At 53.6% G+C, this 23258-nt stretch overlaps 5 protein-coding genes across 5 annotated transcripts in view; 3 read left to right on the forward strand and 2 right to left on the reverse strand.

The window, feature by feature from the left end:
* Positions 1-1265: 1265 nt before the first annotated feature.
* Positions 1266-9224, reverse strand: CSUI_005163 (ribosomal protein l7ae). Its single transcript, XM_068065342.1, has 6 exons — positions 8048-9224; positions 4497-7365; positions 3697-3762; positions 2895-3126; positions 2200-2293; positions 1266-1693 (listed from the first exon to the last, which is right to left on the reverse strand). Exons 2-6 carry the CDS (start codon positions 6597-6599, stop codon positions 1549-1551), a joined length of 2640 nt encoding a protein of 879 aa, XP_067922671.1. The 5' UTR covers positions 6600-7365; positions 8048-9224; the 3' UTR covers positions 1266-1548.
* A 160-nt stretch (positions 9225-9384) lies between these two features.
* On the forward strand, positions 9385-10805 carry CSUI_005164 (uncharacterized protein). The gene has a single exon (XM_068065343.1). It carries the CDS (start codon positions 9627-9629, stop codon positions 9843-9845), a length of 219 nt encoding a protein of 72 aa, XP_067922672.1. The 5' UTR covers positions 9385-9626; the 3' UTR covers positions 9846-10805.
* A 393-nt stretch (positions 10806-11198) lies between these two features.
* CSUI_005165 (uncharacterized protein) lies at positions 11199-14340 on the forward strand (the record flags this gene model as incomplete). The annotated part of the gene is made up of 4 exons (XM_068065344.1): positions 11199-11469; positions 11924-12474; positions 12879-13889; positions 14314-14340. Coding segments are annotated over exons 1-4 (1857 nt in total), but the record flags the coding sequence as incomplete, so codon positions are not given.
* Positions 14341-14848: 508 nt separating this feature from the next.
* CSUI_005166 (uncharacterized protein) lies at positions 14849-16326 on the forward strand. The gene is made up of 2 exons (XM_068065345.1): positions 14849-14925; positions 15291-16326. Exons 1-2 carry the CDS (start codon positions 14866-14868, stop codon positions 15765-15767), a joined length of 537 nt encoding a protein of 178 aa, XP_067922674.1. The 5' UTR covers positions 14849-14865; the 3' UTR covers positions 15768-16326.
* Positions 16327-17666: 1340 nt separating this feature from the next.
* The window catches only part of CSUI_005167 (atp-dependent dna helicase 70 kda subunit), an 11740-nt gene continuing 6148 nt past the window's right edge, over positions 17667-23258 (reverse strand). The window contains exons 6-11 of the mRNA XM_068065346.1: positions 22327-22756; positions 21293-21535; positions 20135-20200; positions 19281-19518; positions 18743-18923; positions 17667-18137 (exon numbers count right to left, since the gene is read on the reverse strand). Of these exons, the coding sequence (XP_067922675.1) occupies positions 17807-18137; positions 18743-18923; positions 19281-19518; positions 20135-20200; positions 21293-21535; positions 22327-22756 (1489 nt within the window). The 3' untranslated portion in view covers positions 17667-17806. The remainder of the gene's footprint in view (positions 18138-18742; positions 18924-19280; positions 19519-20134; positions 20201-21292; positions 21536-22326; positions 22757-23258) is intronic.

A 23258-nucleotide genomic window follows, 5' to 3' on the forward strand; every position in this document is an offset into this window, starting at 1 on the left:
GCCGCCTCTTCTCTGTTTGTGGAGCGTATGCACTCACGCGATCCCCCCCTAGTCGTGGACCGCACTCCCGCATGTGATTGAACCGTATCACTCGTTCTTGTCCTATCTCGGGTGAGTCCGTGATCTGTCGCGTGCTTCGCTCTACCCCGTCGCCGTCTCCCAAACGCGGGCTCTAGTACTCTGACCCCCGCCACGGAGTAGGTATGAGGACCCTCAAGAATGCCCCTGGTCAACACCACAAAACCCCGTCACGTTTTACGATCTGACGGATTCCTGTAACGACCCACGCAATCTGACGGCGCTTGCGGACACACGCAGGCCAGCTTCGTATCGTCTGTGCGCGTGGGCCCATGCTAGAAGGAAACATTCTAAACGCCCCATCCCGCTAACGCGATCACGACACCTCTCCGGGCCCGATAACGTGCGCCAATGTGTGTGTGCACGGCCTCCCCTTAGAAGCCGGCGACTTCCGTGATACCACAACGCCGCGGCTCCCCTGACGCTGGCTTACTCAACGGACAACTCGAATCGTTCGGCAAAATGGCTTAATCCTTTGCACCGCATGACAACGCCAATACGTCATCGTAACAGCGGAACAGTTCGCACCTATTGCTATTCAGCGTAGCACGAAGCTTGACAATCCGTTCCCGGCTGCCACAACAACCGACTTGCTGATGCTCTACAGTTCGAACTCCTGTTCAAAATTTGGTACTTCTCTACTGCCTAGAGCTGAGGTATGCCTGCTGGCGCGCGCGCTGCACTTCCCGACACACTCCTACACGTCCCAGCACTCCCCTTCTCCTGCCATAGTCTGCCACTCTTGTTAGTAGCCATCCGTTAATTTCTGTGTAGTCAAGCTTATCTTCCAGCACCAGACCGGACAGAGTGTGCTTGCCTGGATTGACCACGAGTCGCTCGTACTAGTCATCCTTGCAGACTATGTGCCTACCAACGCTGCCCTAAATTGTGTGTCATACGTTGTGTGACTGGAAAATGTACAAGCGGGATCCCCATCAGCTTTCGGTGCTCCGTCTCTACGGGCTCAGGGGGACCTTCTTTACGCTATCTGGTCACTGCGCGCTCCACTCAAGGGGCTGATAACAATCGAGATCCTTGATCCACACAACGGGCATTCTCCTTTCCCGTCACAAGCTGCAGTTCTTCAGAAGCTACTCCACCTCAACGCCTCCCCACTATTTGCTCTTCCACCTGTGTCACTAGTTAGAAAAAAGCACGCGAAAAACGAAGCCACGGAGAAAAAAGTTTCTAGGAGAAACGTCGTCACACACTGCTTCACAGTGCGTCCAACTGACTGCGGGCGCCCCTGCTCCCGAAAACGTTGACTGCTCGATGAACAGGTGCAAAGCAGAGGCCGCTTCAGCCACCACAGCCTATGCGAATCAGAGGTTGACAAGACGGCCGCCGTTTGTTGCGCTTAACACTTACTTCCCCTCTCCTCTCCAAGTTGACTTCAACCGAAAGAACAACAACAACTGTCACCCGATCCACGCCACCAACCTGAGCCAAGCAGCCCTGCACTCCCAGTGCCTAAAGGGGCCTGATAGAGGAACCCCGCTCAAGCCAGGCTTCACGCTTCCGTCCAGCGAGATCCAGGAGGCTGCGAAGCTGGGCCTCTACGCCCTCCACATTCTGCAACGTCACACAGCTTTGCCGCATGCTTGTCCCTAGAGCCCTTGAACACAAGCACAAAACCACATGCGCCACGCGTCCGTCACTTCGTTTCGGTTTGAATGTCTGTATGGTGAAAACAACAGCTGTTTAGAAAGTACCTCTTGTAAACGATGTGCCTCTCATGCCCTCTATATCTGCTCTGATCCTACACATTTCCCACAGCACTACATCAACACAGAGATTGGACTGACTACCAACACTTCACCGCTACACAAGCAACTCCTCACACGTTTTAGTCCGATCGATTCCACGCTCCAGGGAGCCGACGAGCGACACAAGAAAGCAGGTTCACTTGTCGCAAAGTGTAGAGGCTGTTCTGCGTCCGCTCTTGCCTCTGCGCGCCCCGCCCTCGCCCTCTGGGGCCTCTCGCTCTGAAGACTACGTATTTCCTTCCTCCTGCTTATGATCCTCATAAAATACACTATCACCTCAGCTCGCCAGAGATGAACTCCTATACTCCGCGGACTGCTGCGGAGCTCCGCGCAAACGCTATACCCCTCAGCTCACCTCTTCAGCTTGTTCCGCGACACCGAGAAAACGTAAGGAACGTTCCATTCCCGTGCCTTCCGCAAGACATCTGCTATGACATCCGATAAACCTCCTGAAGAAGTGGGGACGCACAAGCAGCTTGTTACGAAAAGCAAGTAGAGTACTGCTAACGATGCCTGATGGTTCACACGAAAAGGAAGTCCTGAAAACTCGCCACCCTCACTCCGTCCCCACAAAGAACACTCATCCCTTTCTTAGATGTGTGTTACACACATACCCACGAAGGGCAGCAGTTGCTATAGTAATCATAGTAAGACGGCCCTACAGGCCAACCAGGTGTGTATGTTACGTTACGACACGTGGCCACGATCCCAGGATGACTTTTTCACAAGAAGCAACATCAATGAGCCAAACAACTCCAGTGTGGTTGCTTCTTGTTCTGCTCTTTGAAGAAGATCCGTCATGGCCGACACTCCGCCATACTGAAGAGCGCAACCATAGACACTTTGCAGCTGTACGGGACCCAGCGACCCAGTTTTGCTCAAGAGCCAATGCCGACGGGTGCAACACCATCAGCGCCACAGATCTTTCATTCGGACCTATTCTTTAGAGCAACATAACCCTTACTACCATGCGCATGCACTCCAAGAGGCTGCTATAGGAAGAGCATGCAATTGTGCCCCAGCTTCACTGAAAGTGACCAAACTTCTCACCTTTCGAAACAGAAGGCTCACAGTTGGCCGCTATGACAATGAGTTTCGGTTTTCTTCTATTCTCTTCACCGGCGTCAGTGCTGTCTTCCCTTCCTAGGATAGTCTCTTCCGAGGCTTCGACTTGTTGCCGCGTATAGCTCGGTCTTATCAACGCCTGACGGGCTGCCTTAAATCCTAGGACATACCGCCGCTGCGTCGCAAGCTTGTGAGGGGACTTTGTCAGGAGACGTGTCTGCGGTACAGGGTCGAACGGCATTCAACGTGACAAACTTCGAGCAACAAGACCGGAATAAGGTTTGGTGACACTTCAGATGAAGACAAAGAAAGACAACGAGAAGGCGACGGCATCTACACTCTTGATAGGTCAGAAGAATAAACAGTCAGCGGAACCGTCGATCATGCAGCCCGACCGGGGTGTCAACCCGCATCAGAAATCAGAGGCCACTCCAACATCCGAGGTTTAGACAATCCAGTTCTTGTTTGGTTGATGGCTCCGTGTGTGTCTGTCCTCAATATAAACGACAAACGTGCTAAACCAAAAAGGCGGATGAAAGATGTACGTTTTCAGAAAAGGCAAAAACCAGCACAGATCACGGAAAACAGAATCCTTTCCCCCCCTTCGAAGTCCATAGGAATCGGGTCGTCCATACCGACTGACTCCACAAGCTTAGGCACGCTCCCTATGCGTATGTTGGACTCATTCAATAGCAGCTACGGACAATCGCATTTGTGAAACTCGATGGACTTGCACTTGCCGAGAAACAAGGAAGTTACAATCTGACCATACAGGTATACAGCCTACCTGCAGTCGGTGCACGTTCGCGAGAAAATCACTTAAAGCGTTCTCCCAGTCGTCCTCACCCACCACCTATTAAAACACAGAAGGCACCCCAATAACGCTTGACTAAGCGTATTCTTTTCTCAGTCACATCTTAACATCGGCTTTCTTCAAAATATAGTATGGCCTACATTTCAACTGCTGCCAGTCAGTGAAGCTGAAAAGTAGTGATGTAAAGTGACTGGACTGCACGCTGCACCCTCCTCGCCTATCAGTTCATGTGTACTACGCAAAACCCGTCGGACGCCCTACCTGTTCGCATTCCGGCCCTTTACCAATCGACGGGAGCTGCAAGCCACATGCCCCTGAATACGACACCTGCTTTCTTCCTATCCTTTTGAGCCCTCTGTGCATCTTGAAAACAGATTTTAATCAAGTCCAGTTTGAGCTGGCATGCGACAAAGCTCACTCACTCGCAAAGTTTTAGCTGTGAAAATACGACGCCATCATCCGGACAGGAAACTATCGACATCCGTACACACCAGAAGCGTACGCTGTGACGAGTCTGAAAGAAAGTGAGAAACGCCAGGAAGCTCAGTGCCCACTCTGGTGCTAAGTTACTGACGGTCACAACAAATAGACGGTTTTGGTGCTCACGGGACGGATCAGCCAATGTATAGCCCGTAAGAAACGCCCGCACGGCCGTTATACGTGGTATGCCGTTTGTGCTGGGTCCGTAGAAAAGTCCTGATTTGCTGTCTTTGAAAGATCTTACAGCGTGCTCTCTCCTCCCACGCGTACGTTTCCGCAGTCATGATACGTACCATATCAACATAACTCCCAACGAACACTCCTATTTCATCCTTGGGAGAACTGCCTAGAATGGCGTCGGCTCTTCGATTACCGCTCTCAACGGTTTCCTCGTGTTCTTCCGTCTGAAGCGCGTGATCTTCCCCCTGAGATGCTCCTGCTGTACCACGGTACACCGAAGTTCCTCTTCCCTGCTCCTCTTCCGCGATGTCCAAGAGGACGCATTGGTGATCTTGCTGCTTCTTACTTAGGTCTTGTATTGTCGGGACACACGGAGCTGGATTCGCAGAATCCTCACCCACAGCAGCTCCACGCCATCTTGATGTGACGCTCGCGTGGTGTTTCTTCTTGAGACGATTGAGTTGTTTGTACAACTCGTACCGCAACACATCTTCACGTGCCAACATCTCAAGACGCAGCGATGCCTCCTCCTGAGTCAAGGACTCCACCACTCCCCCCCCTTCTCTGACGTCTTCACTCTTCCCTTGTTCCGCAGGCACCTCACGAGTACTCTCTTCCTGCTTCTCACAGTCATCTTCCGCGTGAACAGGAACATCTGCCTGACTATCCCTATCCACCTGAGACACCCTATCTCCATGTATCTCCTGGTCGCCGCTTTTCTCTGAAGACGGGAGGGCCACTGGGGCGACGGGACTCTCACGCAGAGGTCCCGAGTGTACCACTGCAGTACCTGCTCCTTCGCTTATCTGCCCTGGCAGTGACTCAACCGCCTCGTTAGCACCATCCCCATGAACGCCCGCCAGACCCCTCCCGGATGGCCGTGCACCTCGGTCCCAACAGAGCAGTCTACTTTCGCACTGCTTCTGTGAACTTCGGGGACCACCTGCTAGAGACGACCCTCCTTCCTCGTCGTGTTGGCTTTCTACCACGGCCACTTGCTCGTTCCCTACCAAGATGACGTGACCTCCAGAACTCGTTGTTTTTTTGTCTCCTATAGAGTCGTGAAATTTCTTCTCGGTGCACGCCTGTTCTTCGGCGACTTCGTGAGAAGACAACTGTGGGCCGTCCATGCTGTTCAAAGTCGCGAACGTTTCCTGCTTTGCGAACAATTCACTGCGAACCTTGCGCTCCAACTGTATCGCCGCCTTTAACTTTGACGGCTTCTCCCGCGCATGAAGCCGGTGACCCCTTAGTCTCAATCGACGGGGATCAAACGCCAACGACTGCTCGCTTTTTTCTCCTGACGACTTTAACGTGTGCGGCTGTGGTCTCTGTAAATCCTTTGCACCATCTCCCAACAAAATTGTCTTCCCGTCTTCTTTCCTTTCTACGCCTTCAAAAATGCGCTTCCCGCTTCGATGCTTCCCCGGATACGCGAGCTGTTGTTTCAACTGCTGCAGCTCCCGTCTAATTGACTTCTCTGGGTCTGCCCTAGTCAAGTCACCACTTGTATAGTCCCCCCTTGTGGTTGTTTTCCCGCTGCGCCAACGAGGGAGTACTGGCAGTTGGCTGATTGACGACGTGTTAAACTGCGATGAGATGTCACTTGTGGGAATACACCTCAGGCTTGGTGCATCACAGTTCCTTCCTTGGTGAACTCTGCTCTTCCGCTGCTGTCCTGTGCCCGGCGGGTAAAGACTTTTGTTCATACGCTGACTCCCGCCCGTAATCGCAGCTACAGTATCCTGTCTGTCTTTCTCTTCTTCACGCATCCGATGCTCACTCGTAAGACCCTGGTCACCCCGGGTTGCCTTACCGAGTGAAAGACTCGCCCTCGTGTGATGATCATCACTCTTTAGAGTGGCCTCATGCGGCTCGGCTACTGCTGCATGTACGGCCACACGCGTGGTCCGCGAGTGGAGATGGTGCGCGGAAGTCAAGATTTCTGTGCGAGTGTCACATCCATCCCGAACAGTGTGGGGAATCGCCTCTCGAGTCTCCCTCTCATCGGAAGTTCCACATGCGCGCCGGCTTGCTCTTCCTCGCCTTTGCAACCCTGATTGTACGTAAATGCTTTCATAGTTTCCCCTCGCTCTTTCTCTTCGACTCCGACCATGCGGCCCAGCCGACCCCTCTTTCTGCTGTGCAGCGACTTCAAGAAACACCCCCAGCGGGACACCTGTTGTTGCGGCCTTCTTCGTAGCCTTCTTACGCATCTCCCCTCCTGCTCCTTTCCCGCCATCACCGAGTTACAACTGATTTACGAAGTTTCGGGGCATTAGTTGGACCCCGCGAAGTCATGATTGGACTGACATCAAACAAGCTCGTCAAACTCAAAGAAGGACTCCACCGGAGACCTCACAATACATGGCGCTTCTCTTCCAAGGCCACTTAAATATATACGAAACGACTATCTTGGCGAAGCGTTCCTCCACTTGCACAGATGAGCTAACAGTATGGCAAAAGGGATGTCTGAGAGCCACGCCAAGTGTCAGAACGCGTCACCTAGCAACTGATCTTCTCACATGTCAGTTTCGCTTGGACTACTTTCATGAAAGCTCTCGATAATGACGAAATGGCGATCTGTCGCGTTCATAAACGAGATGCATGAACCGCACTACAAAGAATACAATACGTTCCGCTGCCTGCTAATTCACGGGGACACGTCCCATCATATTCAAGAGATCTGTGTCCACTACTTGTCCATCTAAGCCACCATGCAGGTGCATAGAGATCTAAAGGAGCGAGGTGGCCTTGTAATGCTGCTCGGAGGTACCCCGTGAAGTCACCCTGATTCCTCTCCCACACTCATTTACCTACTCCACCCTGGCGGAGATGCGAGCCCTCGTACGCAGGATTCGCTAAAGGGGGGCTTTCAGTTGTTGGCGGGTTGTTCTGACTTGCAATTTCCGCTGCGATCTTCTCCGCTTTTGCAGCTTCCTCCTCAGCCTCCAACGCCGCGGCTTCCGCCTCCTTGACAACCTGGCGTCATACACACAAGGGGTTCACCTGCCCCCCGAGATTCGTTTGTATGAAGTACTACACCGCATCCCTCTAACACGGCACAATGAAGCGTGTCACTCCAGCCAGACCGGCCAAAGAGAAAAGTGCGTATTTTGAAATGAAAGAAGCCAAGCGCCGAAGCAGGAACGCTGTAAAAGTCTGCAGCCTTGGTACCATGATCAACTCTCTACACGCTTGCACGCAGTTATTCGCGCGTCGGTGGGATCTGTCAAGTGCTATATACACACGGGATACTTCTAGCACTGTCCAGGGGTCTCCGGCCTTGAAGCTGTGCGATCTAATGAGCGTTAAAAATAGATATGAAAATACCACGGGCAACAAGCCGTTTAATCATGAAGAAAGAGAAAAAGGCGACGCCAGAGAGCAACAGTCAGGATCTCAAGTTGTACAAAGCCACGAAAGGTCTCTCATCACCACGGGTCGGAGCACGATGTGAGGGGTCCCAACAGACACTGGAGCTCCCCCTGTCCAAAGATTGAGATGACCTGCCACCTTGTCTTGCACCCAGACACCAGACGACCAGTACAGCACAAACTTTTCACCTCCAGAGAACTTTCGGTATGAGGCTTGCCTAGATCCGTAGTGCAAGACATCACCAGAGTAATGCAGGAAAAATGTACTGTCCGGCCGTATGACTCACTTTCTCTGTGTCCGCGATAATATCTTCAGTCTCCTTGCTCACAGCTGTTGTTACTCTCTCTTGAACGACTGCCTGCCTCGCCGCGGACTCAGCCCTGCTGGCCGCATCCTCCGCTGTCCTGACGACGTCGCGCGCTTTCGCAGCTTCAATCTCAGCAGCCTCAGCCGCAGCGTCCGCCTTCTTCACAGCCTGCTCGACTGCAGCGAAAGCGTCTCTTGTCCGTTCTGGCTCTGTTCCCTCAACGCGGGCTGCCTGCTTCCCGGTGTGCTCCACTTGCACGTAAACGTTTGTCCCAGGAGAAACACCAGACGAGCCAGTAGAAAGCAAGCTGCGAGGGGGGTTGAAGACAGGCGTTCTAGGCGGAGGGTCGGAGGTGGTAGACATGATTTTTTTTCACATCGATGACGGTGCGGGCAGCTTGGAGCGGCGGAACGTACGATGACCACGCGGTCAACAAAAGAACGAAGTGGCTGGTGACACAGCAACCCGGAGACGGACGCCTACGACACCAGCAAGGCCAGTGACCCAAGGAAGCCCAGTGACACAAGGAAGGCGGGCTAAAAACAGGTACGTAACGACCCCGGACAGCCGCTGCCACAGGAGAGGTGGGCCTAAAGACAAAGCAAGGAAGCCCCTCGCAATCAAGGTGCCACACCCCCACTCACACACAGCAGAAGAGTGAGAAGACACCGTGCGGAAAACACAAGAAAAAAAAAACAAGGGGCACGGTATAACGGGAGTTTCTTCCTGCCAGCGCACTCCTGACCGCCGTCGAGAAGTTGCGCCAGCGGGCTTTGGCTGGCTGGCCAGTGTCGGAAGCCGCGCTCTTGCAGGAAAACGGCGGGGTCAAAAGTTTGCCCTGGAGTTGACACCAAGTAAACTGAAGCTTGGAAACACGGAATTCGACTGGCACATCGCTTCGCTCGAAGCTCGCCGTCTCACAAGAGAGACACGCTGTATCCGCCCAAACGGGCTGACCGGTCACCTGTCACTGGGGCGCGGAAACCACTCGATCATAACACAATTTCCTTCCACGGTTCGACTGTCCCGTGCGCAGAGAATACAGCACAAAGGAAGACTACAGAGACGTGGCCAGCTCTCACACTCGTTTGCACACATCGGGCGTCTCTTAGGCCTACTTGAGCCCAAGCGACCCTGCGTCGCACAGGCGCGCGCGCGATACGCCTGGAGACGGCGATGCAGGAAACGCTATTCAGAAGAGGGAGACAAGCAGATGTGTGCACACCCATGGCCTGCCGGCGGAGAAAGGGTTGCTGACTACTGACGGAGTCCGATCCTATCTCCGTCCTGCTCGGGTCCCTCAACATCGTTTGTGTGCGCTAAGCTTCGAAGCGGCCACCAACCCGCGTCCTGCGGCCGTGCAACCCACGGCATTAGCACACTACCCATGTCCGTGGAGGGCAGAGCCGACAGAGCAGACGCGAAAAACTGATCGCGGAAGCAGCGCCGCATCCGGTTGATCCTCCGACAGGTAGCAAGTGCCGGAGCGTTGGCCGTACTCAGAAAGCGAGAACGGAGACTACGGAGACTCAGGGGCCCCGACGAGTACGAGCTACGGATGCTTCAGCCGCTAGTGACACTCTGCTGTTTTTGCTCGGTAATTGCCACACCGGGGGCGGTGTGTACTGGGTTCAAGCCTCGCGGCGTTCCGCAGAGGCAGCTCACAGGAAACGTTTTCAAAGCAGCTAAGCCCATGAATGAGGGAAGGCCTCGCATGTTGCGCTCCACCGACGTGGACAGGAGCAGGCGACGGAACGGCGCTCTACTGGTACAATAACGGACAGTCTGTTTTGGGGGGGGAGGAGCGGGGCAGGGACTGGACTCCATCGTAGGGGTGAACTGACCTCCTGTTAAGAGCGATACCTTAGCGGGTGTCTCCCGTTGTTCTGTGTTTTTTGCTGGTGAAAAGGGACTGCGAGGGCAGCCCTTTCCAAACCTAAAATCCCAGCTGGGGGCCACTAACAGCTGGCGTTGCGGAGAGGACAATTACTGCCCGTACTTTTGGTTGGATTTCTCACTGCTTCGTGTTTTTGACTCTATTTCGTCAACGCACTCGGTTGTGCTTCCCGCTTCTTGGCGCGACTCGACTGTGCGTAGCGGCCATCGTCATGTCCTCGCGCGCCCCAAACTAGCGGAAGTATGCATCTTCTTGAGGCCTCTCCGCAATAAGGGAGAAAACAGCCAGGAGCCCTCGTAGCACTGCGCCAATCCGGAGCCTCCGCTTTTCTTGCATGACGATGCTCGTTGCTTCACTAGAGCGGACCCTGTACTGTTCAGCTCGGTTCTACTTCGGACGATCTGCAGCTGAAGCTGGCTTCACAGTCGTTTCATCTTTCTTGTAAGGGTGCCATGAACAGCGATAAACCGTAACATCTCTTTTGCTGTCTGTCGGACTACTCACTTCGTCGTTTCTCCCTGCCACCCTCCTGACGACGGGTTTGTTCCGGCGGAGCTGCGCCGTATGCACGACCTGCCGACGACTGTTTCCTGAGCGGGCAATCAACAAAACGAGCATCTGAACGCACGTTTCGAATGTGCACTACAGGCCTCCTGGGGAATGACTGGTCAAGTAGCAAGCTCGAAAGAAGACCATACTTCAGCCTCACGACACGAGCACGATAGCGTGGTGGTGTCTTGAACGTCCCCGCAGCGCCCAGCAACGAGAGGGGCCCTTCGAGATACGGCCACAGACGGCCACAAAACAATCAGCTGTCGTATCTACAACTCTGTTTCGACCGCCTTCTTCGATTCCGACATCCGGTCCATGGAGAACCCACTTTCGGGGCCAACCAAAGATGCATCTGCTGCATCATCAGTGCAGCCTGGCGGCCGTGTCGGCACGGACGGTCCTGCTGTAGGGTCATCCCAAGATATGCGGACCGCTTCGTTGCCTCCCCATCCTGTTTCTGGTTCTGCTGCCCATAGTGCCCCTGGAGTCACCGTCGTTTCATCGGGACCATCTGGCGGAGGAGGATCGGGCATTCTTTCGGGAAACACCGACATGTCTTACCAGGCTGGCCGCGTAGTCGCTGGGTCCACCACACTGCCCAAGGCAACTCCGGCCACGGCGGCAGCTGAACCGGCGCTTTTCGTGCCAAGCGGCGGAGTGGACCCTTTTTACTCGGTGCCGCCGATGACATCTGCCGACCCAACTGGCGGCGCTGTCGCCTCTGCTCCAGTCAACCAATCCTGGATTCGGCCTCCCCCGCCTAGTGTCATGTTGACGGATGCCCGGGGCCAGACCGTTGCGCCACCGGTACCCTCAGGCGTTGGTGCGGAACTAAGGTTATATCCGCCTGACGCGGGGAGACCAGACCGTGGCGCTCTGCAAACAGCTGCGCTGTTTGAGCACGGGGACGAGATGATTTCTAATGCTGTTCGCTTCTTGCAGCAGCCCTCTGGTATGGGCCAATGGGTTGCTCCCTACTTCAGTCATTTTGAAAAGATCCTTGCTCAGACGTTCTGTAGAGAAGACGGGTATGCATTGTTCAACTGCGTACCCACTCCAACTGCAGTGTGACATCCTCCTTTTGGCATTCCACTACACATCGGCCCGGGGTGACATCCACAGTAGGCCGTAAATGCGTACAACCTGACAGAGGGTTTTCCAGGAACTGAGTAAGAGGTAGGACAATGTACGGGCCAGGCAGTGGCTGATTGGAGAGTGTGCTCTGTCACGCAGCGACTCTATGTTCCGTTTCGTAACAGTTGTGGTGCCGGTGTTCCATCTCACGACGCCACCCAGCTAACAGACACTCCAGCCGGAGCTGTGTGTATGCGGACAGGCTGACCATTTCGGAAAGGCCTGGGCCCGATCGTGCACGACCTTTTTAAGAGTAACCCTACGTGTTGCAGGACCCCGCTGGCATGTTTGCTGCACTTCGCATTTCTGTCAACTTCCTGCTTTGCCAGTCCTATCAGCGCCGGTGGAAACAAAGCGGACCTTTCTCGCAAGTAAAGGTCTTACGGATCAGCAAGTCGCCGAGGCCTTTCGGAGAGCAGCCCTACCACCAGTGCCTGTGCCGTACCGAGTAGCACACCCGCCGGAAGCCGCAGTTCCACACAATGTAAACTCGGTCCCGCATGTTGCAGCTGGCACCAGTGGTGTCATACAGGCACCCGCTGGGAATCTTCTTCTTCAGGGAGGTCCGGGAAGGGGCGAAGGCACTTTGCACCCTTCTCTAGCCTACTCTCCCTACTTCTTCAATCACTTGGCCTCCGAGGAAGACGCAAGGAGGAATGCAGCCGGCTGGCCAGTCGCCTCGTCAGTTGGCGAGAGAAACCTCGCGATCAACAACCAAGGAGCGGGAGGTGAAACCCAAGCAAGATTTTCTCAATGGCTTAGTGCAATCGCACTGTTTCTGGCCGGCGCCCTTAGCGCCGCGGCTGCTGCGAGATTCTTTCCGGTGAGGCTCTGGGGGATACCTGAGCCTGTTACGAGAAGGTGTAACAGCAACCTTTGTCCAGTTTTTGACCGCATGACACAGAAGTGATCATTAGAACGAAAAGACTGCCTTGAAACGCTATCCTTCTGCCACAGCTGTGTATTCTTCACAGTATTCTCTGGTAGCAGCGAAGTCATGATCCGGGTATCCCACACCGCGCTAACGCCACAGCAAGAGACCAAGAGGTGTTCGTGTTTCAACGGGAATACAGACCACCGAGTGTTTCGAGGTCTGGAGTAGTGGCTATTTTTTTTTCCGGATACTCGGCTATAGTGAGCTCCAGCTGATCTGCTGCGTTCTAGAGTAAGCAAGAGCGGAAGAGGCGAGAGAGTTTTGTACTGCTTGCGCGCTGGCCGTCTGTTCAGACGAAAGCGTTCTCTGGCCTCTTCTCCACCGAGGAGTCTACAGCGCGTGATTGTACGCATTCTCCCATGACTGAGGGGGAGAGCGAAGAAGACGAAGACGCGGATGAGGATTCAGCGGAGGACGTGGAAGAAGACAGATCAGAGCAGTCTTCCCCCTCAAATTGCGGCGGCTCGATTCATTATCGCTCTCGACGCCCCCATGCATCTTCTTCTCCCAGTAGGACGCGCAGAACGTCTTCAAAACAGCCGCTTACCTCCAGCTGGCTTGAAGCAGACGAAGGAAACAGGGGTCAAGAGGCGAGCCCTGGGCTCCAGTCTGAAGTGACAGCTCTGAGACAGTCTCTCCAGCGCCGGGAGGGAGAGCTTCTTAGAGTGATGCAGCAACAACAAGAAACACTCCAAAAAGTTAATAGTCTTCTTCAGTCTCTTATGAATGCTAACACCGAAGAGAAATCGAGACGTATGCAGCAGCTTTCCAGTTCTACAACCTCAGCCGAGGACGCCGCGCCAGGGTCTCAACCACGTGATACCAGCCTGAAAAGAGACACTAGCCGGTCAGCCTCACCGGGGGTTGGACAAGCCGACCGAGTAGCAGAGCCGTGGTGGACCCGTTGTGTATCCGACCAGCCACCGGAAGCAGAACTATCGGCTTTTTCAAAGCGAAGCCTAGACGTCAGGAAGAAAGAGGACACCGGATGGTTCCCACAGGATTACGATAACAAACAAAGCGGTGCAGGTCACACGCCCAGGGACCGCGGCGAGGTGCACGAAGACGACCACAACCATAAACCGGTATCTGCCGGGGAAAGTACCAAGGAGACGCTGGACGTGAGAGCCCCCGACGAGGCAGTTCTCGCGCAAGAGGCTTTCGTGCCTGTGACGGCGACAGGCGGCCGAAGACATTCTGAATCGACCCTCAACAGGGAGAATGTTCTTCAGGCGCTCAATGCTGTGATTGCCTCCTTCGTCCGCTCAAAAGAAGGTCCAAAGAAGTCACTTGGGACACTCCTCGTGAGCGCGAAAGCAAGCAGGACCGTTCTTAGTTTTGTGCAGAGATGCGTCCACTACCGGACCAGCGGTCATCTCGAGGTGCATGTAGTTGACTCTAGGTTCCCAGTGCTGCACCGACCTTCATGTGAAATTATATGGTTACCTCCCACACAAGCGTGTTCTTTCTCCGTTTTCTGTGTCGTATTTGAAATTATGTGGCCTTCGCGTCACTAGTAACTGGCAGACACACTCGTTGCCACGTCGTCTGCTAAGCTGAGACGTATTTGTCCGCACATTCCCAGTGAGCAGGGTAAGGTGTCTTTGGAATCTACGCGACCGTTCCGGTTATAGCCGCTGGCGGCTTTCACATGCAGAAAAAGAGGGGAGAAACTTGGACACCAGTCGAAGCGGAGTTGTTGTTTTGCCTGCTTGTTCTTGGGTGCAGCTCATGCTGACCAATCTCTGCTCAGCAGAGGGGCAGGAAGCGAGAATTAAATACTCGCGGATCAATACTATGTCTCCACGGTTTCACGGTACGCTTCTACGCCGACGCCGAATATTGGCGAAGGCATCCTGGTAGTCAAGCCGTCCTTGCTGTCGGAGTCCTACATGGATGAAGAGCAGCGTGCACGTGTACTATTGTTTTCTGCTATGGGCCTATGCAGAAAGTGTAGAGCGTTGACTGTTGCTGAGTGACGAGGGGGATGAGATGCTACGAGGTGCCCTCAGTGCTGTTAGGACATTAGACTCCAACAGCCACAACTGTGGGCAGCTGCACGTACCATATAGAGGAGAAGGTTCTGCTAGAAAACCAAGAAGGGGGCCTTATCTAACCTGGTTCAATGGGTTTGTCAGCTCCCGGCTTCTGGAGTGAGGGATTACCACGTCTTGTCACGGAACACTACCCTGGCTGCATATCGAAGTGGAAATGCTCCGGTCGCAAAGAATACGAGACTGCGGTACTGTTGGTTGTTCCTCAGAGAGATTCGAGAACGTGATGGAGGAGATGGTTGCCGCTCTCGAGGCTATCGGATTCGTTCGCCAAGGAGCCGTCCTGGTATGCCAGCTCGATCTCTGCATCAAGGAGAATGGGGAATTTCATCTGGTATACCGGGTTTGCGGCGCATGAAAAGACACCGTTTAGATCATACTGCTCTCCCAGTCGAAACCGCAATAAATTCTGTGTACAACGGTAAAAGCAATACTAGTGATGACGGACGTCTGGGCGAAAGTTGCACATACACACACGCAGTAGCTGGCCTGCATGGTGCGCCGTCTGCTGCGCTTAGAGGGAGACCCACTTGTAGTCTTCACATCAGACGGACTCGCATTTCGGGTCGGGCATCCGCCTTGACTTATGACCGGGTAAACCGCACTTGCTACATTTCATCAACCATGTTCCTGACGGACTCTTCATTTCAGGCATACCCTCTCACCGCAAGCCTGGCACCAGTTCTGGAGGCGAAGCAAATCGTCAGCGGCCTTCTTATCACTTCCGTCGAACCCCACGAATCGCCTTCCGGCTTCCCACCGCCGGCGGAGCATCCAGTCGCGGCTGCTGGAGAGCAAGAGGAACCACCAGTTTTAGAAGACAGGGTTGACGGAACCCAGGTGCCGGCCTCGGCCGCTCCTTCGGGTCTTGTCCGTACAGATCAGGAGGCTGCGGCCCTTTCAGATAGCGCAACCTCGGGTGGACTGACAGCCAGCGCGCTACCGAAATCTGAAGGTGCTGCACACCGCTCAGGTCCTACGAGTTGTCCGGAAGACACCGTTACCAAAGAGGAACCGGACCGAAGTACTGCCCCGGCAGCGGGTGAACTGTCTTCAGGAGAAAGGATAGCACAGAGCGAGGAGGCCGAAGAGCAGCAGGCACCACCCCCAGAATCGGAAAGCACCTGAAGGTGAGATGTGACATCTGCCCAAGAAGAAAATCGAACAGCGACAGCAGTAGATACTTCTGCTCGTGAGAGCGAGCTAACAGCCCAGCTTCCTTCGATAACGGCGGCAGCACTACTGTTGGGGCCAGAAGATGCAGCCGTCCCTCCTAAATGTGGAAGAAGGAGTCCGACACGCTGGGTAGAGCGTTATCTTCGGTCAGTCACGAGGACCCGCGGACGGGACGGCTGCACACCGGTGGGCTGAAGTGACAGAAGATGAAAAGATCCTAGAACCGGAGCGCGGAACGAACTACCGGACTGAGAACCGCTGCGGGAGAGACAAGCCTCACCACCAGAAGCAGACCAGGTATTCCCGATCATCTAGACACCACCGCGCGTGCCAGCGGGTGAAGAGACGCTCCGAGATGGGAACGAAATCGTGCTTTCATGCGCACGTGCTTCCACGTGTTTGGAGAGAGGGCGTTCATACGCCAAAGGCACAGGCTTGGGGGACAGTCCTCCTGGCCTAGTCGCAGGTCAGTGCCGCACGTCTTGAGATATCAAAGCAACAGTCAAAGGGAATTTAGCCGCACATAGTATATGTCAATTTGATGGTTCAGCATACGTCGGAACCATGGAAAGCCGGGAAAAGGGATCAAGAGTCTTGCTTCGTTAGAAAACTGCTGTTCACTCATGCGGCATTTACCCTAAACCCCCTCATACAGATCCGGAGTAGCATCTCCAAGTGGGAACCCGTGAAGCTTGTCTCCAAGAAACACGGATTCCCGCCATTCTGTCTGTCAGCATTTGCGCAATCTGACAAACAACGTGCGGTTGTTCTGGGCTTCCCGGAAATGTCGACGAAGTCGGGTGATACGTTCTTTACAAAAACAGTTACAGACGTGGCCAGGTGCGGCCGATTCATCGGTCGAAGACAGAGCTGTTCACAGAACGCATCTTGACGGAGTTACGAGGTAGAGAGATCCACGTGAAACGCCGAACCCACCTGCGGATGACGGAGATTAACCTGACGTCTTCCTCACTTCTTGCGTAGGCGACGCAGCTCCCCGGAGTTCTGACGTGGGATTCACAACGCAGGACCATGGCTCGGAGTGGTGAGACACGTACCGATCGGCTAGAAAGCTGTCTAAGCAAGAACGGCAGTTTGTTGTCTGCCACCCGTTGTCGCAGATTGTTAAGCATCAGCCACACCTAAGACTTTAGTGAGGATCAAATAGTTACCTTGGCGAAACTGAGTTGCCAGCGCCGCCTCCTCTTATTTGTGGTACATAAAACAAAGGACATTCGAGTCCTTCTCTTCGTGGACCCAAGACTTTGTCACTGCCATGACTGGACTGGCGGTAGACTACGCGTGGAAGAGCCTGGTCCCGACTCGCAACGTTAGAGGCAGCCGTTGATGTTCCGCGTTCGACAAAATGCTTTCCTCATCCAGACAAAGCACCCCGGCGTCCTACAGGAGAGGCCTGTGTCCGAAAGCGGGCTGTGCAACAGGTGTCCGCTACGACCTACACAATGGCCGATGCCTCGATCTGAACAACCCCACGCCTTCCGGGCAGCTTCAAGGCGAAGTACTGCACGAAAGGTGGCACTCGAGCCACGGCCGGCCGAGGGCCGAGTCTCGTAGATTGGTGCACTCCTTCTATAAGTAAGCACAATGGCTCGTACCCCTGGGTGACAGGGGTTTTCACTGCCTACGCTAAACGTGTCTCCGCATTTCTGGAGGCCGTCTGTCAGTGCAAGAAACGTATGTCCAACCAAACCAACACGCGTTAGACATGCCACGGCGTACTCACCGAGGCAAAGTGTGATTGACGGACGACAGAGTCGACACGGGTTTCCGCTCCTTGCGCACAGGCTCGAAAAAAAAGAACAACTTTCTCAAATCTGGTGGCTAATAGTCTTGGGTCTTTTCATCCCTACAGAAAGTACCAAATATGGGCGCCGCACCACGGAAACACACCTAAGCACTGTGCTACCCGGTGTCAGGCCCGAGCAGAAACTGGAGCGACGGACCGTTTGCTTCGCGCTGTTCCCAGCCTTTTACTTCTTATGTGTGCTCTCTGTATTCCAGATCTGCTTTGCCTGTTCGACAAGGTCATTCTTCAGTCCATGCGGATGCTCTCCCTTGCTGATAATCCAGGCCTTCAGCTTCGCGACTGTCAGCGATTCCACTCTGTTGGCTTGATATAAGGCCTTGAATTCTGTGTCTGGTATAGGCGCCGCTGCATTTGGCGAGCCCTGAGAGAGGCTGCTGTCCTTCATAGACTTCTTGGACGACGACGAGCGACCGGTGTTTGCTGGAGCAGTCCGCTTGGTTCCCGTCAACCGAGGCGTGGCTGGGACAAACGACTCTTCATCAGTTCCGTATACACTGCGGAAAGGGCACACGTAGAAACTAAGCGTTTACTCCGTAGTCGTCCAGGAGCTCCTGCAGCTAGTACGCTTTCACACGGAAAAGGAACCAGCTGTGCGCCCGGCTGCAGTAGACGCTGTCCGGGTCACATTCCGAACACACATCGTAAATGGTGCTTAATCTCCACACGCGGAGTAAGGTTCCGAAGACTTAAGCACAAAAACACTCAGTTTGCTGCATCTTCACAGGGGGACAGAGGCTCTGACCCAAGTTGCTCCCCGCCACACAGCAGCACATCTTCGACGACAACGTAGATCAGACTGCTTTTGCTCTACCTTGTCGATCTGCGACGCTTGGATTCACCCTCTTTGCCGGACAGCACTGATCGCCCAGTGTTACGTCTGTCCTGTGTCTCTGCTGTGCTCGAGTTCATCTTTCTTAGTCTCGGACGGAGGCTTCAGAACAAGGCCTCCTTGATCTAAACCTACTAACAGCTCTTTCCGACCAAGTTACGTGGTTGCCACACTCCAGACACGACATTCATGACCGCTCCAGCCCCGTTTCCGGAGGTGCCTGCCTGAAGTGCTGCCGTGTTTTTTCTCACCACCACACCGGACGCTTACCTTTTCTTCCATTCAAGAATCTGAGGTCGGAGGCGAGTCAAAACCTCCTCATCAGGCACAAGAGTTGGCGGGGGAATGTCGGGCTCGGACATGCCCAAAGCTAAGGCCTCGATGATGGCGAAGTGCCGCTGAAGGGCGTCGTTACTTAGCTGATGAGGATGAAAGTCGTCTACCATGAGACCTACGAGAGCACCGGAGAGAGAGACGCCGCACGTTCCAGAAAAGAAACGCACCGAAATGCCATGGAACTAAGCACAAGGCGGAAGGGGTCGAACCCTGTTGGGTGAAGGCGCTTCTGTGTTTCTGTTCCGAAAAGGAAGCGCGAGTGTATGGTTTCGCTTGCATTCCTACCCTCGGCTTTCCATGAAGACTGTCTGTCACTTAGCTTTGTGCGAACAAATTGCCATCGAACTATACGCACCATGCAGATGTCCTTGTCATCATTCAGAACGAAAGGGGCGTGTTTCAAAGTCCTGCTGAAAAACAAAGCGAATGATCTACTTCATGACTGAAGCTCGCAGATTGCTTCGCCTCTCACCTGACAAGACATCCATAGCCCGCCGCACTTGTTCCTCTTTCATAGCCTTGTCGTCTACACCACTTGCGTCTCGGGAATCTTCAGTATCAAATAAACTTCTTTCTTCTACCATCCCATCAAAACTCTCCAAAGAGGTCCAGGGAAAGTCAAAGGACCGAATGTCGTCCGCGAAGGGCAAACGGAGCAGATGCATTCCTGGTGCCTGTAGCGTATTACCGAAGCTATCCACTTCTTCAAGCTACACAGAAACCCAGACACAACATGACTTGTCCTTAGGCTCGATACCATCGACTGGCCGAACACAAAACGTTTCTCTAGCTTAGCTGCGGTACCTGCCTTCTCGTGGAATACAACCGTCAGAGCTTCACGTGTTCTTTCTCGTTGGACTGATGAGGATCCATCAAGCGCGGGTGTCTACCATCGAGGACACTTCAGCCTCGGAGTGCTTTAGGGGTCTGGAGTTCAAGAAAAAGACGCGGTGGTGCACGGCTGACGTCGTCAAAGTCTAGTCAGACCACTAGACTCCATGGTGACGACGAGTACGTAAGATGAATACTACGTGCTGTATTACACGAGCGCGAATGACTCAGCCTGGACATACGAGAGGTGACGATGCCGTTTGTTTATCAAGTGACATGACTGAGCCACTTCTGGTGGATACCTAGTTGAAGCCCGGAGCCTAACTCGGACATCTTCATTCAAGAATCCTGTACTATCCCGCTCACGAGTCATGCTAAATTGAGATCGCCAGTTGACAAGCCGTGACGTCTTGGAGCGACAGCTACCAACCCCCCCTACTAACTGACTACTCTGAAGATTTCGCCCGTGGACGTGACGACATCAAAAGATCTAACCTGGGGAATAAGGGCCGCGAGGCCAACAAGAGCGTTGTTTTTTGGGACGTAGCGGACGATCATCGCCTGCTCCACCACACGTCATAGATGGCCATAGTCACAGCCTCAAGACTCATTCACACTTTCTAAAAAGAAAGCACAACTTCCAGCATAGATACGTAAAGAACAACAGATGTCACAACATAATGCCAAAGCAGTAATGAATAGGAGCCCGGAGAGAGCAGAGTGTCGCTGAGAAGACGAATGAACTAGTTCAACTCTAGCCACATCAGGTTACATGACGCCTGGAGTGGGTAAGTACTTGAGCAGGTTCTACGGTGCAGCACACCACTCAGGTGTCGACTATCACACCTTATTACTTCAGTATGAAGACACTAAGGAGATTCTTTAGAGATGCCCGGAATCGCTCTCACGAGCCGCACTGAGTAGTCATGCAGACGCTCCCTCCCTTGCGGCTTACTACGGCGAGAATCTTCTTCTCTCGTCGACCGACTTCGCCTACGTATACTTTGTGTACCTGTGTACGTCCCGCTCTTTAACGCACCTACGACTCTTCTGTCTTTTTTCTCCGGGCTGCTGAAAGCTATGCAGTTCTCTGGTGTGGTGCAGAGATACGATACTCTGTCACTGTATAAAAGCCAGGGAGTACTGTGAGTCAAGCTCCGCAGTGCTGGCTTCGCAAGTCTAGTCAACTTGTTACCTACTGTGTCAGATTGTTGCCAACTTGCTCATTTTTTCCAGTTTTCTTGATCTTCAGTCGAGTTTCGCGACAATCCCGAAGACTTAGACTTTCGCGGGTTGCGACTTCATACAGATGCGTCATTCGTGCTCCGATAGATTTCCGCTCAACAGAAATTAGTGGTGTGAACAGGAAGGAGTAAGAAGAAACAAGGACTACCACGCAGTCACCAGCACACATTCAGTCCCCCAGGAAGTCTTCTTCACGATGGCCGGCAATGTGGAAGCTAAGGGCCAGGCAAGCTGCACGAAGTCTTGCTGCCGTATGCCGCTGTAGAACTCTACTTGTCTACTCCCACCCACGGTTACGAGGCTCTCTGTGCTACTTATCGCAAGTAGTTACTCCCGAGGGGGCTTCTACATACAAGAGACACGTCAACTGTACAGACAGTTCGGCATCACTCTTGCCAGGCAGCTCACCATGTTCTTTTTCGAAAGCACCATAATCAACGCCGAGAACAGTTTCTCCTGTTCTCGCGCTGTCCCTTCTGGGATACCGGCGTCTCGCGCTGCTCGCTGTGCTGCCGCGACTGCCTGGCGCCCGGACGCCGCGGCTGCAGCTGAGGTCGTAGTTACGAAGAAGGGGCTCGAGATGTTCAGGTGCCGAGCAAGACTAGATACAGGTTTGCAGCACAATACCCATAGCCCTGGAGGTCCAAACGCCTGCCAACAAGAGACAAGAAGAGGCGAGAAAAGTGAAGAAGTGAACTCGATGGAGTGTCAGAACAACTACTTGAAACACTTGCAAAAAAGCGTATGCGCTCGGTGTGCTCGTCCTTGCAGAAATCAACAAAAAGCTGTGAGCTCTCTTTAGAGAAAGAGACAAAGGTTATCCCGTGAGCTGGGGCAGGTGTACCTCTTACTAGACCTTTCTCTATGAGGTGAACTCATAAACACTACGACGCCATCGAAAAAGATAGGGTGGGCGCCAAAGCGAAGATCTTCGCCACCAATACCCTAGAAGCCGAAAAAACTGCGTCACCAGAGTTCCTCTGATCGGCCGAGATCTGGGACATCCTTGCGCTTCCTGCGACAATCGGCCTTATAGCCAGAGATGCAATATGTACCGTTGCTTGTCTAAGAATAGAAAGGTACGTACGCCATCGACACTCCTACGTGCTGTCAAAGACGTCGCCCTCAGAAGAACGAGCACAGCCTTCCTTGTATAAACTCGAACCATCGCCTCAACAGAAAGGAAAACAAGAAACCGTTATAGATCAGTTGATCTACTAGGAATCCCATGCCAACCGCAAAACAGGTCGTCGGGCAAGAAAAAAAACCATGTGGTGCAATAGAGACAATGGTGCGGCCGCAATATAGACAAACATAGGCCTGGGTAGAACGTCGTCTGTCTCGATTAGCATCCCGAGGTAATAGTCGCTACGCGCAGCCAAAGCACAAAGTTCTAGAGACCTCTCCTGCATTTGTCCGGCGAGAGAAAAAAAAAGCCTTACTTTTACAGCCTGCATATCTTTCCAGCTAAGACTGATCTTCTCGCCTCCTGCTTCCGTGTAGCACCCTATGATGCTTGGGCCAAGCATCTGCAGCTTCATCAGCAGGTCTTTCTCGAGCTGTTCTTCCTCGTCTCCACCTTGGGCTTTTTCCTCACCCCGGGAAGAAGGTGGAGGAGGTGCCCCAGTAAGGAGCATATCCTCATCATCAAGATCTTCGCCCCGCCTTACTGCCTTGGAGTCCGTTAAATCAGCAAACGCCAATGTTGTCCCTGGACGGAGAGGCTGCTGCTCTTCGTCGGCTGTGAGATACATGTAGGGGCGAGGCAAACCTTGAGACCGCACTGAGCTTAGAATGCAAACCGGGAGTTGAAGCGATGGACGAAGGTGAAGAGGCAAGACCGAAAGGACACGCTGGGTGCGATCAACGAGTCTGTTAGACAGAAAGAGAAAAAGAAGGGACAATGTGTGGGGGCGGGAGAGATATGCTCCCACTGTTATCGAAGCTTCGACTGGGGGAAAAGCACCATCCTGCCAGCCAAAGAGCCGAAGGCGAAGACGAGAAACCCTTCCCTTGTGTCGACTGTCGGACAGACCTGGAACAATGGGAGGCGGCCTGCTGGTTCAGCCCAAGGCGCGTTTTCTATGCCCGCCAGAATTAGAAGGGAGAGTGCTATGAACATGAAACCCTCCCTGCACCTGCTTCTACAGTGGCAACCCTGAGAAGCTTCCTGTGTCCCTCCGAGAATTCCAGCGGAAAATTCTGGTGCGGCAGCAGCACTGTACAGTCACATGTCAACCACTATGAAGAAAGGAAAGGGACGAAAACAAAAGGACGGGAGCCTGAGGTCGGGGTCTCACTACACCCATGTCTTTGGTGTAGCGCACTTCATTGAGGTACTACACTTCGTTAAGAGAAGACAAGTGCCAAGACT

Source organism: Cystoisospora suis, assembly GCF_002600585.1.
Source record: "Cystoisospora suis strain Wien I chromosome Unknown contig_2485, whole genome shotgun sequence".
Taxonomy (NCBI): Eukaryota; Apicomplexa; class Conoidasida; order Eucoccidiorida; family Sarcocystidae; genus Cystoisospora; species Cystoisospora suis.

Bases quoted from the DNA above. Each gene is read 5' to 3' on its own strand.
- CSUI_005163 (XM_068065342.1), bottom strand. From the start codon at position 6,599: ATGCGTAAGAAGGCTACGAAGAAGGCCGCAACAACAGGTGTCCCGCTG. The intron at 3,763-4,496 runs GTACGTATCATG...GTGTTTTAATAG, and splicing joins TTGGGAGTTATGTTGATATG to GTGGTGGGTGAGGACGACTG. The intron at 1,694-2,199 runs GTGAGCTGAGGG...CTTGTGTTCAAG, and splicing joins TCGCGGAACAAGCTGAAGAG to GGCTCTAGGGACAAGCATGC.
- CSUI_005164 (XM_068065343.1), top strand. From the start codon at position 9,627: ATGCTTCAGCCGCTAGTGACACTCTGCTGTTTTTGCTCGGTAATTGCC.
- CSUI_005166 (XM_068065345.1), top strand. From the start codon at position 14,866: ATGGAGGAGATGGTTGCCGCTCTCGAGGCTATCGGATTCGTTCGCCAA. The intron at 14,926-15,290 runs GTATGCCAGCTC...TCTTCATTTCAG, and splicing joins TTCGCCAAGGAGCCGTCCTG to GCATACCCTCTCACCGCAAG.